Raw genomic sequence first — 13,197 nt, 5'->3', positions numbered from 1 at the left:
ATGTCAGGGACATTAACCAACCTGTAGATGAAAATGTCGAGTGTGTGTGTGTGTAATTAAATAGAAGTGGTCTGTTTGCTTATGATCTTTTCTAAACACCTACCTGGCCTGTTTTGAGAATTCACATACCGTAGTTCATCATTCAAAATAGGTGGATTATTTCACAATTTTCTTCTCTCCTGAAAGGATGGCTTAGTTAGAATTTTTGTATGAAGGTATGTTTTGGGGTCTCCATTTGCAGTCCTGAAACCACTTCCAAACAGAAGTGAAAAAGTTTCCTATCATTTTAGGTAAAGGTAAAAGTTCCCCTCGCACCTATGTGCTAGTCATTCCCAACCCTAGGGGGTAGTACTCATCTCCTTTTCAAAGCCGAAGAGCCAGCACTGTCCAAAGACATCTCCGTGCTCATGTGGCTGGCATGACTAAATGCTGGAGGCGCATGGAACGCTGTTACCTTCCCACCAAAGTGGTCCCTATTTTTCTACTTGCATGTGTACATGCTTTCGAACTGCTAGGTTGGCAGAAGCTGGGACAGGTAATGGGTGCTCACTCTGTGATGCGGACCTAGGGATTCCAACCACCAAACTGCCGATCTTTGTAATCGACAAGCTCAGCATCTTAGCCACTGAGCCACTTCGTCCCTTCTTGTCATTTTAAACGCCAACAAAACTAGTTTTAGAATCAGCACCGAATAGGTTCAACATTTTTTCCTATTTCTTCAAGTGAAATTACCTCTCCTTCATTGAATACAACATGTTCATGATTCAGGAGGAATTCAATATAGTAGTTTTGTGCTTGATCTAACAACCCATGCAAGATTGTTATGTACAGTACAAAAGTCTCCTCTGTGGTCCTGAATTCTGTTTCTGACAAATAAAGCTTCAACATTAAACACCATAGAAAATAAGATAATGGCTGAAGTCTAATGGGTTTGCCCCATCTCTCATCATTTTCATATTTTTGTGGCCTTTCAGGCATGAACACCAAAATCTCATGTGATTTCAGACATTTTTTAAAATGAAAAGTCTGTCAGCTTCATCCAAGTGGAGGCCATAGGTTTCCAAATGTTGTAACATCATAATGCATATTATTATTTCCCTTAAGTATTTATGTGCTAAAGGGTGTAAGTGGGTAAACCTTGTATCATGGCATCCTCATGTGCATAGCTTGTGTGTGTGTGTGTGTGCCTGTCTTCATGCTTAGAGTCATGGAGAGTATATGCAGAATGACATGCATGATGCTATTGAAACTTGTATTAAATGTATCAGTGAAGGAACCTATTGCTCTAAATACCAATTGAACACTGTGAAACTGCATAAAGAAAGGGAATAGAGAAAACAAATGCAATATCTCTCACCCCCCCTCCCATGCATTGCTTTACCTGTTACTCCAGTATAAGTAACTTACAAGGGTGAGAACTTCATAATAACTCACACCAGACCAGAAAACAGCCCATGCTGTCACACACACACACACACACACACACACACACACACACACACACAGAGTATTAAGAGTCTTTATTACGGCTCCCATGCCTGGATTAGTATTCCCTAGCAATTCCCTTTGCAAGCACCACCCCACCCTACAATGAGTTCAACAGGCTGCTCAAAAGAAGCCAGCACTAGTCCACAGCACAAATAAAAAGTCCATAAAGCAAATCCAGAGTTCAAAAGGCATGATAGCAATAGCACTTAGGCTTATATACTGCTTCACAGTGCTTAGAAGCCCTCTCTAAACAGATTACAGAGTCAGCATATTGTCCTCCAACAATCTGGGTCCTCATTTTACCCACCTCGGAAGGATGGAAAGCTGAGTCAACCTTGAACCTGGTGAAATCCAAACTGCCGAATTGCAGGCAGCCGACAGTCAGCAGAAGTAGCCTACAGTACTACATTTTAATCATTGTGCCACGGTGGTTCCAAAGGCAAGAATCCCGACAGCTGAAGAATATGGTACACAGCAAGGAAACAGACATGTTGTTTCCATTACAAGTAACCGGGCTGACGTTTTTGTTGGCTTGCCTCCTCTCAGTCCTAGGTGCTGACAGGAGACAAGGAAGAGAAGAAAGAGGAGGAGGAGGTAGTTCTTCAACTCCACTGACCAGATGCAGTTGTGTGCCCACAGCTTCAGCTGTGCCTCTCCTGTCTCTAACTTACTCAGCTGCTCTTCTGGTTGCTTCCCTGTCCTCATCCCTTCTACTCCTGGCTAGTAGCCCTTGGCTGCCTCCCCTCCTGACATTCCCATGACCAGTTCATCCTCCCGAGGTGCCTGGGGAAGTGTCCGGGACAATCGTCACAAAGCCTTTCATTGATGACTATGGAACCGACCTTTGATTTTTGGAAAATCTTTTTGGCCAATGCTGGTTTGATGGAATCAGAAATACAAATTATGAAAATCGGCATTTTGTGCAACTTTGCCTTCTCATTATTTACTGTAGCTATTTGCTATGCAATAAATACTTTAGATAAGTTTTAAAGCAGGATACAAAGTTAAACTTTTTAAAATTCACATGCTATCTCTTCCTGGTGGATTAATGTCACATTAGCTGCAAGGGGTTATGTAAAAAGGGTGGTTTTAAAATCAGTCTGATTAAGGCTCTTGACATGGATGTGTCCTTTAGTTTTCCTAGGGCTTATTTATTTTCAGAAAGAATAGGAAGAAAATTCAAGTCTATTTTCTGAACATTGGGGAAAATGCCCTCCGTTTTGCAAAAGTGTCTGCTTGCCAACTTTCTGTCAATTATCTGGTCCCAGAACGGATCTGTTTGTGGAGTTAAAATGAGATTAACTAGCCTAAGGCTCTGTTACTTGTATCTTTTTATTTGTATTTGAATTTTCAAAATTATGAATGGGATTTTATTGCTGTGTACACAGCTGATGCATCAGTCAGACAACAGAGCCTTCAGCCATTATTTCTATGAAATCAGAAATCTGTCCAGAAAACCATTGGCAAAAAAAGAGAGAACAGAGTTTTTAATATACTGGTGTGTGTGTGTGTGTGTGTGTGTGTGTGTGTGTGTGTGTGTAGGGGAGGAAGAGAACAGAAAAAATAAATATTCAAATGATTTTGTAGATTCTTTTGACAAAAATGAGTTGTTTTCATTCAGTAAAAGTGTTACGACAAAATAGCGGCACCAAAAACCAATGTTTTAAAACATGCCTTAAAGTTGCCAAGTTTGAAAACACTGGTTTAGATTGAAACTTTTCATTCCCCTTTTCTCAACATGCAAGGCATAATTCATTACTCTCAGATATGATTAGCAAATAATTTAATAATAAATTTTGAAGGTGCTGAATATGTAGTTTTGAATTATAGCACGTGTACTGATTTTGGAAAAATAACGTAACTTTCTAAATGAGGATTTCTACTTTTTAAAAAAAGATTTATAGATCCTCCAAGTTAAAAATTAGAAGATAGGTTCTTTCTGGATCTTAATCAATAGTTTTGTAATTGCAGATAAAGGGAAAGAACCAGAGAGGACATCCTGCCCACCAACCATAATTTTACATACTGAAATGAAGAATAAGCCAGCAGAAAATGAAAACGAGAAGGTTAGTTTCTTGCTGTTTAATTCTGAATTGATAAAGGCATTGATTTTCTTCATAAATTTCTCCTGCAACAAAGATATATCTCCAAGTTGGCATATTCAAGAGCTCATTTCTCTATCCTCCTGCTTTGCTTCATCTTCCATCTCCCCACTGCCAGGAGTGTGGGCCCAGCCAGAGAAATCTGACAATGGATGATGAGAAGAGTTCATCGGAAAAAGAAAATCAATTGAGAATGTTTGGATTAAGAATTCCCTAGAATCTGTAACTATCATTATTGAGATGATAAGCAAAGCGTAAATCGTGCATATTTTCCAATGAGACAAACCGAGACGGGAAGATCATTTTATTACAATTTATCAGAATAATCAGACAAAAGGGATTCTTCATTCAAAGAGGGAACCCCGATCATTAGCTTACATCCCCCTTTATAGTTAACACAACAAAGAAATCTGAAAGAGAAAAGATTGAACAGGATAATAGCATACATGTTTATTAAAATGAGGTGTGGAGGGGAATAAATTGTAAGGAAGAAAGATTGTTCACAAGAGGTAAGCCAGACACCAATTTGTACTAACAAACTTTTCTTATCAGGAAGTAGTCTCCAGCTTGTTTATCAGTTTAGGAATGTTAAAAGCTAATAAATCTTGAACATCACTTTAGAAGAAAGAATATATATCAGATTAAAATACAAACTAACTATGATAGTTAACAAATAACAAAACCCTGTTATTTGCCCCTCACAACCCAATCCACTTCATAGGGATGTTGTTGTGGAGAAAATAGGAAGAGGGTTATGTTGTGGGTATGTTTTCCACCAGTGTGTGTGTGTGTGTGTGTGTGTGTGTTTGTGTGTGTGTGCGTGTGCATTTTGCAATAGTGTTAAATATCTGCATCTTGGGTGTAGGATGAGGATGAAGTTTCACCTTCCAAGCTTATGGGTTGGTTTCCAAATGTTTCATTACCAGGCCTGGTAACATCTTCAGCACATCTTCATGGGGGTGTCATTGTCAGTATTCTTCCGTTTATAACGGTTTTGGGTATGGATGTGTCAAGGGAGGGTCAGCTGTAAGTGTTGTGATGGGTCTTGTGATAAGGAGATTACATCAGGGCAGGGTCATCGGGAGGTGGAGAGCTGGTGGGGCAGAATTGCATGGGTTGGTTGAGGGTCGGTCCAGTTGATTTGGATTCTGAGGGGTTTGTAGGCTGGTTGTAGGTCGATATGTCTGTTGGTGAATTGCTTGTGGAGCGTCAGGCTTCAATGAAGAAGAACACTGACACCAATATCCCCTAAACTCTGCTGAAGATGTTACTTAGCCTGGTAAAGAAGCATTCGGAAACCAACCCACAAGGTCAGAGAACCATGAAATAACATCATGTGCACTTCCTGGGCCTCTTTGAGGAAAGCTGTAATCTATCAAATAAAAAAAAATGCTTGTTAGAATGTAAGTAAAACACATAATATAACAATGCCTTTTGCTGATTAATCTGTTTCTTTTTTCTGAAGACTCATTCTTTAAAACTTCTCTCAGATGATGAAAACACTTCAAATGGCAACAAGCCTGTGGCATCTACTCCTGTTCCAGGATCTCCCTGGTAAGTACCTTTAGGAGTGATATGCTTTCCTTCATTATTTGGGTTATTGCCAACGATAAATTAAAGATATGCTATATCATTGTTAACAAAATAAAAGGAGAAACATAATGGTTATTGGCAGTTATCCAATGTTTAACACTTTTCTTCAGAAACTGACACCTTGAATATATGTCAGTGCCCTCACAGCTGCACAAATCAATGAAATTCTCATCCATCCCTTATCCTGACATTGTTGCACACCTGAGGTGCAATATCAGTGATGAACATTAAATAAAACATAAGCTGAAATTTAGGCAGTATTCCTGATATGCTTAAATAGAGGTAAGGTACCTGGAAATGAATGCCATTTAACCCAGTGTGATTAATTTCCAAGTAGGCATGCATAGAACTGTATTGTCCAGTAATAAATGTATAGAATACCTCTGCAAGTATCTTGGTATTTGTTTAATTTTTAGGGAATTTTTCCCACACTAATTATATTAATGTGGTTTAATGCAAAAGACCTCATTCACCACTTCATCTACATTGGCTCATCCTGCTGCTCGATCAAGCGATCTGTGACAGAATCACACTGAAACATGGAGCAAACCTTTGGAAAATATATTATTAATTTGAGCGTCTTTAGATATGAAATCAAAAGATCAGTGTATCAAAATCCACAAAGAATCACCACATCTGACAAAAGTGTGGAATTGATCCCAAACCTTTTTCACTCAAAGGCTGGCTCAAAGGATGGGTTCCTACCTACGCTAGTACTGGTTCACTTCGTTCAGTGTAAATTGTTCTGCGCATGCACAAATACCATGATGACCTAATAAAATTATGTCCCTGCCCTCCCACCTTCCTAGACCAGTTTATAATCTGGGATTCTTAGTGGTCTCTTTTCTAAGTCAGAATTAGATTAGATCCTGCATATATATATTTTAAAAGCCAAAATTGGTTAGGAGCTGACATCTACTATAGCTTAAGGGCTTTCTAAAGTTTTTCCTATTTTCATGTCTGAAATATTGGCACTTAGATATTACAGTTCTTTGAATTATCACTACTTTGAATTTTATCTCTGAAGTTCATAAGCAAAGCTCTCTGGTAAGCTCAGTGACATTGCTGGCAAATCAACTACTTCAAGAGCAGGAACTCTAAATCATTTAGCAGCTATAGGATACCTTGTGAAGTTCATGTTTTTAATTCTGCTATTCTTTTTTACTTGTTGTTCTACAGATCTGAGCATCTGTACTGGTTGAATAAAACTACTTCAAAGCCAAAAGTTAGCTACTCTGTCTGATGTTATGAGCCATGGAAATAATCTTGAACATTTAGGTCTTCATCCCTCTATAATTTATACTGATATTTTTACAAGATCTTTATGAAATAACAGCCTGGATTTCATTACATCTAGGAATATTGAAATTTCATGTGAATTTACTTGAATTTGTCAAAATTCAGCATTGCATATGAAAGCTCTTGAGATATTAATTATTTGGTTTGTTTATTTTTATTAAACAAAATTCCCAGGATGTGCAAAACTTTGCAACACTGTATTGGAGAAAAATGCTCTATATTCACCCAATACAGAAATGGTCATGCCCTTTGGGCAGGACTGATAGGCTGAAGATTAAATATTATGTGGGATGTTGAAAACAAATTACGTATTAAGATATCAAAAGATTTGTTCTTATAGGATAACTTGTTAGTTTAGATTGGTGTTTTATAATATGATTTTAGTATATTTATTTTGAAATGCAAGCTCTGAATTGCTGCTTGTATCCAACTGAATGCACTCAGTATTGTGTTAGTTTTAGAGGCATTTCATAGACAAAGCTCTGCCATTACCTCCATTTTTAATTAGTGTGCTGTCTTTGAACAAATCACTCTATTTTTGCATTTGGATAATTGAAAACTTTATTATGCCAAATAGTGACGAGCTGGGAGATGAGTCTGATAATTTTTAAATTAAATGTCAAATTGGGTTAGTAATGGGAAAGTGAAGAGATTTCTAGAGGGAGCTGCCATTTGGATCCATTTTAAGCACCTCTCCAGGGACATCCACTAGGTCTTACAGTCAGATGTGAAAATAGGCCATTTCCATTTCAGCTATTACCTTGCTTTTATTAGATAAATGCCTAAGCTTCAGCTGGCCCAGTGGTAACAGTTCACACAATGAATGTATTTGTAGCTGGAAATGAATTCTACCACCATTCATCCGGGGAGATGGAAACTAACTGATGTAGGCCAGACTTTTGGATTTCAGGAATGGAGAAGAAAAATGAATAGTTGGAAGATTCTGAAAGGCAGGTGTTTAGGAGTTTTATTTAAACTATGCAATTTCAAGTTTATTTTGAATGCATCTTTAACAACCCCACAATTTTACAGGTTTCTGTCTTTCTTTGAGCCCCAAGCACTAATTATAAGCAAATGTTTTTGCAATAAAACAAAATACATATTAAAATGCACTACAAGGCCCTTGTCAGCAAGTAGATGCTTTCTGTTTGCTGCTTAGTGGGTTCCTGCATTCAGCTTTAACATTTTCAGGAATGCAAAGATCTGCCCAATTGTTTCTGCAAAATGCTGAGGTTCAGCTGAAGTGTTTCTTCATAACACTTATCTGTGCAAGCAAACATTTTTTTTTGTGAAGATAACATTTTTCTCTTATCTTGAGTCCAACTCGGAGAAAAACAGTCTGTCATTGTGCAAGGAAAATTTTTTACTGCTCATCTGCATTCTCTATTGTTTCAGCTTGTTGTACATAAGGGGAGATCAGCACTTCCACAACCTCTCATTTGATTGTTTAAGTTATGGTCAAAAATTTATGTTCATTATTTTCAAGTATTTGATTCAGAGTAACAATTACCTTAAAGAGCTAAGCTAGAAGAAACAAGAACTGCAGATCTCTCTCTGGTTCAGAATAAAATTCAAGATGGAACAGAATTTCATTTTTAACTCTTCCCAACTCATAGGCACCCTGGATCCAAAGTGGCAGCTTCCACAAACCAGGAAGTCTCTATTTAGAACAATGTGCAAGTAAGGATAGCATGAAATCTCTCCAATCCCCAAATTCAATTTGCCCTTGACATTGTCAGCCTAGGCTTGCCAGGCACATGCCAGGACTTGTGAGCCCACCTACAAATGCTGAGCATTTCTCCATCATTGCTCCATCATGGAATGGAAATCCCTTTTAAGATCCCTTTCAGATACTGTCAAACATGAAGGAGGAAAGTGGCTCTAGATAGCTTCTGCTTTACATCTCTGTATTCATTCTGATAGCCTATCCCACGGCTGTCAAACTCCCAGCCCATGGGCCTTCATACAATGACCATGTCCACACCTGGTGTAGCAAAGGGGGGAAAAAAGTCCCAATACGTCACATGATGCTGCTGTGAAAGTGTGAGATTCATACCCTTGGTCTATCCTAAGGCAATTAATTAAAAGAAGAAAATTAAATTATTTCATCCCCCAAAACAGCTGGTCCTGTAGCAAAACCTATATGCAGAACGTGGTCTCAGTAATACAATCTGAAGACTGGGCTCTTCCCCATCCATTTTAACAGGTACATCCTGCTTATTTAACTCACTGTGAGCTCCACTAGAGAGATATTTTCTAGCCACATGCCAGTGAATGAATAAAGCTGACACTTAACAACCAGGCATCTGGGAGACATAACAATTTATGACTGTCAAACATGTTGAGAGGGAAAGAATCAAATTTGGCTTGGCTTAGTTTGGCAATGAATCAAGCCATTTTCTGGATCATTTGGGAAATAGCTTGGCTTATTTCTAAGTCAACCCAATGCCATGTATACCTATCATTATCCCTAAGTGTTCAGAATCCTGTTGTCCTATTTTGGATTCACATCTATAATTAGGAACAATATACATATTTCTTCTGTAGCTTCCTACAATCAAATGGTTCCTGGGTGGGTAAGGCTCACAGTAGAATTTTTTTTAAATTAAATACTGTAATCAAATGAGTACAATAATTAGAATTGCAATAATCATCTCGAAAATAGAAAAGTTAGATATTTTGTTGTAACCAAGTCTTAATAGCTAAACTAAACATTTCTTTCAAGAATGAGTGAGCATGTATGACATATTTGCCTCTCTCTCTATTCACCCAAATGCAGGGGGATGACTGATACCATAGTTGCCTATTGGCAGGTACAGAAAAATATTATTAGAATATGCTAAGTCAGCATTCCTCAAGTGTTAGATATCTACAATACCAACTATGGTTTCCACCAAGGTCCTCTGTTCCGGCAGGAACAAAGGTTTGATTCTATTGGTTGAGAGTTCTGACAGCTCCCTATAAAAGGGCTGCTGTCAGACCCAGACTTCGCTGGATTGTTCACACTTGTTGTATTAAATAAAGAGCTGATGCACTGTTAGCCTGTGTCTGCCTATCCATTGTCTGATGTAACATCAAGTATCCCTGCATTGTTCCTGGATTTTATACTCCATCTAAAAGAACTCAGCTATAAAGAATGTGCTAATCTGTTAATACAATGTAATATTATAGTTATAATAATAAAATATAATGCAAATTAAAGAAAGATAGAAGAATAAAAAGATGCAAAAATAAAAAAAGAGAAATAGAAAAAAGACAAGTGATTTTCAAGTGAGTTACTAATTTTAGTAACTTAGCATTTCCTCTTTAAATATGACAGATGGTGTCTTCTTCCTGTAGTTTGTTTGTCTGTTTTATTGGATTTATATGCCGCCCTTCTCCCAAAGGACTCAGGGCAGCGTACAACATTAAAAAACACATATCACGAAAGTTAAAAAGAAATTAGATACATATCCAAAAAACAAACCCAATTAATAGGACAATAACATTTTAAAAATAAGATAAAATTAACAGGCCAGGCCGGCTTGCTGGAAAAGCCAACTTTTTAGGCTGTGTCGGAAGGACCATTTATAATATATAAACAAACCCAGCAAAATTTCAGCAAAAATGGTCAGCAAAACTCCATTAAGGGCTATGAGAAATAACACCAAATCTAGTTTAACCTTGATCAAATAAATCAACTTTATATTCCTTCCTTTTACATCTAACAATTTTAATATTTAATCCATTCAAATAAGGCCCTAGAAATAAATCAAATGTAATTTCATTTTCCTTTGTCCATTCTCACAAAATTCTCCAATATAAAAGCCTCTTTTTTAAATCCAATATTGGAAAATTATTCCTATCACTCTCTTGGTTTATTTTTTTATATCCCTTTTAATTGTTACAACATCAGTCATTTTTTCTATGTCCAGTTTAACACCTTTTTCCATGGCATACTTTTAAACCCACATTCAGCTCAGTCTTGATTTTGTCAAGTAAAACATGTTCCTTTTCAATAACATCTTTGAGACACACTGCTCCAAAGAGGCAGATGTAGTCTTTGTTGACATTATTAATATGAATTTCTGAGTCCATTTAAAATGTTTTGTTCCATTCTGTAATTGTAAGTTTAGTTTATATGTTCTTCTTTAATTGAAATATTTAATTCTTTCTAGGATCCATTTTTAAAAATAAATAAACAAAGGTAAAGTATTTTCCCATGGGAAGAATTATTTATAGTTAATTCCAAAATCTTATTTCAAATTTATTTTGATTCTTAGTCCATTTGTAACTTTCTAATACCAAAGTTTTAATCACCCTTTTGCTATTAATTCCAAAAAAATTAAGTTCTTAAACTTGTAGTTACAACTTTTTTTGAAGATTATTGAAGAAAAACTCACCCAGTACAATCAAATATGCCAATCCAAGATTTCTAATAGCTGAAAAGAAATTAACAAGAATAATTAGAAAAAAGAAGCATGTAAATGTAAGGACTTTTCAAAGGGATCAACCTAAGTTTGACCAAGATGACTATTCCTTCTTCTCCTTGAGCTTTCAGCCCACCTGAGAGTTTGATCATGTGATCTCCTCATAAGAAACAATTGTGTGGAGCACTTGTGGATGATCTCAAGTCTTCTTGTCCAAAGAAGTTTGAACAAAGCTCTTCATTCTTTGCTGAGATCATATGTTGTCTGCTGTTTCTTTCTCTAGAAATCCCTTTCACAATCTCTATTGTTATTGTTAACTTGTTGGGACTGCTGATTTGGATTCTGGAGGATAGATAACTCCATTTCAAATCATATTGTTACCAGAGGCTTTAATTAAATCTGTATAATTTACATAAGCCCCCACTGATTCTCTACACTTGCCTTCCTCATAAAACTAATTTTATTGGACACGTTAGACTTGATCAGGAAAGAAATTAAAGGATCAGGAAAAAAAATACTTGATGTAAGGGAAAATCCATACCCTTGATTGTAAGTGATTTATTTATTTATTTATTTATTTATTCTTCGCACTTCTAGACCGCCCCCTCTCCCAAAAAGGACTCGGGGCGGTGTACAGTCCACACAACAAATAACAGATAATAAATACAAATATAAATATAGATATAAATATACATATGGAGGAGGTTAAAAAATTAAAAGAACTGTACAGAAGAATATGAATATGGCTCTAAAAGCCCTAAAATCAATTAGATTTAAAACAATACCCTTAAAATACCAGTTGAGAATATATTTCCAGGAGGTAACAGTTGTAACAGTTATAATTATGCCAGGCCAGCTAATCGAAACAGGTGAGTCTTCAATTTTTGTCGGAAGGAGCGGAAGTCTGTGGTGGTTCTAATATCGGGGGGGAGGTCATTCCAGAGGGTTGGGCCCATCACAGAGAAGGCCCTATTCCTTGGCGCCGCCCGCTGGCATTGCCTAGTGGATGGCACCTGGAGAAGCCCCTCCCTGTGAGAGCGGATTGGCCGCAGGGATGTATGTGGGAGGATGCGATCCCGCAGGTAACTAGGTCCTATGCCATGGAGCGCTTTAAAGATGGTAATCAGAACCTTGAAACGCACCCGAAAAACCACAGGCAGCCAGTGCAGCTTGCGCAGGAGTGGTGTTACGTGGGAGTATCTGGAACTCCCCATGACAACCCGCGCGGCCGCGTTCTGGACTAGCTGCAGTCTCCGGGCGCGTCCCAAGGGAAGCCCCATGTAGAGAGCGTTACAGTAGTCTAGGCGAGACGTCACCAGCGCATGAGTGACTGTGCGTAGGGCATCCCGGTCCAGTAGGGGGCGCAATTGGTGCACCAGGCGAACCTGGTGGAATGCCCCCCTTGCCACGGCTGCCACATGGTCATCCATTGACAGCCGGGCATCTAGGAGGATGCCCAAATTGCGCGCCCGTTCCACAGGGGGCAATTGCTCGTCCCCTATGGCCAGCGATGGAGTCAGCTGGCTGAACCGAGGTGCCGGTAGCCACAGCCACTTGGAGGGGTTGAGTTTGAGTCTGTTGTCCCCCATCCAGACCCCGACGGCTTCCAAACACCGAGACATCACTTCGACAGCCTCGTTGGGGTGGCTTGGGGTTGAAATGTACAGCTGGGTATCATCAGCGTACAGATGGTATTCAACCCCAAAACCACGGATGATCTCGCCCAGCAGCTTCACATATGCATTGAACAGAAGGGGCGAGAGGACCGACCCCTGCGGCACTCCACAAGAGAGTGGCCTCAGGGTCGATCTCTGCCCCCCTGACAACACATATTGCATCCGGCCGGAGAGGTAGGAGCCGAACCACCGTAGAACAGTGCCTCCGACTCCCATCCCCTCCAGCCGGCGCAGTAGGATACCATGGTCGATGGTATCAAAAGCCGCTGAGAGATCTAATAGGACCAGGATAGAGGAACAACCTCTATCTCTGGCCCTCCAGAGATCATCAACCAACGCGACCAAGGCTGTCTCTGTGCTGTGCCCGGGTCTGAAGCCGGACTGGCGTGGGTCTAGATAGTCGGATTCATCGAGGTGACGTGGAAATTGCTGCGCCACCACATTCTCAACAACCTTCGCCAGAAAGGGAAGGTTGGAGACTGGACGATAATTAGCTAGCTCCATTGGGTCAAGTGAAGGCCTCCTGAGTAAGGGCCTCACCACCGCCTCTTTCAAGGCAGTTGGTAAGGATCCCTCACCAACGAGGCATTCACCAGGCCCAGAAGCCAGCCTCGTGTCACCTCCCAGGAT

General features: G+C 39.0%; 1 protein-coding gene across 3 annotated transcripts in view; it reads left to right on the top strand.

Annotated features, from left to right (window-relative positions):
- The window catches only part of TCERG1L (transcription elongation regulator 1 like), a 210,997-nt gene that overhangs the window by 156,249 nt on the left and 41,551 nt on the right, over positions 1-13,197 (top strand). For 2 of the 3 annotated variants that reach the window (XM_081955683.1, XM_081955682.1), the window contains exons 6-7: positions 3,460-3,554; positions 5,056-5,144. The exons of the other annotated variant lie outside the window; for it this stretch is intronic. In XM_081955683.1, coding sequence (XP_081811809.1) covers positions 3,460-3,554; positions 5,056-5,144 — 184 coding nt within the window. The remainder of the gene's footprint in view (positions 1-3,459; positions 3,555-5,055; positions 5,145-13,197) is intronic. 3 annotated transcript variants of the gene reach the window in all.

This window comes from Natrix helvetica (genome assembly GCF_964273705.1).
Source record: "Natrix helvetica genome assembly, chromosome: 5".
Lineage (NCBI taxonomy): Eukaryota > Metazoa > Chordata > Lepidosauria > Squamata > Natricidae > Natrix > Natrix helvetica.
This window is presented reverse-complemented; position numbering and strand designations above follow the sequence as displayed.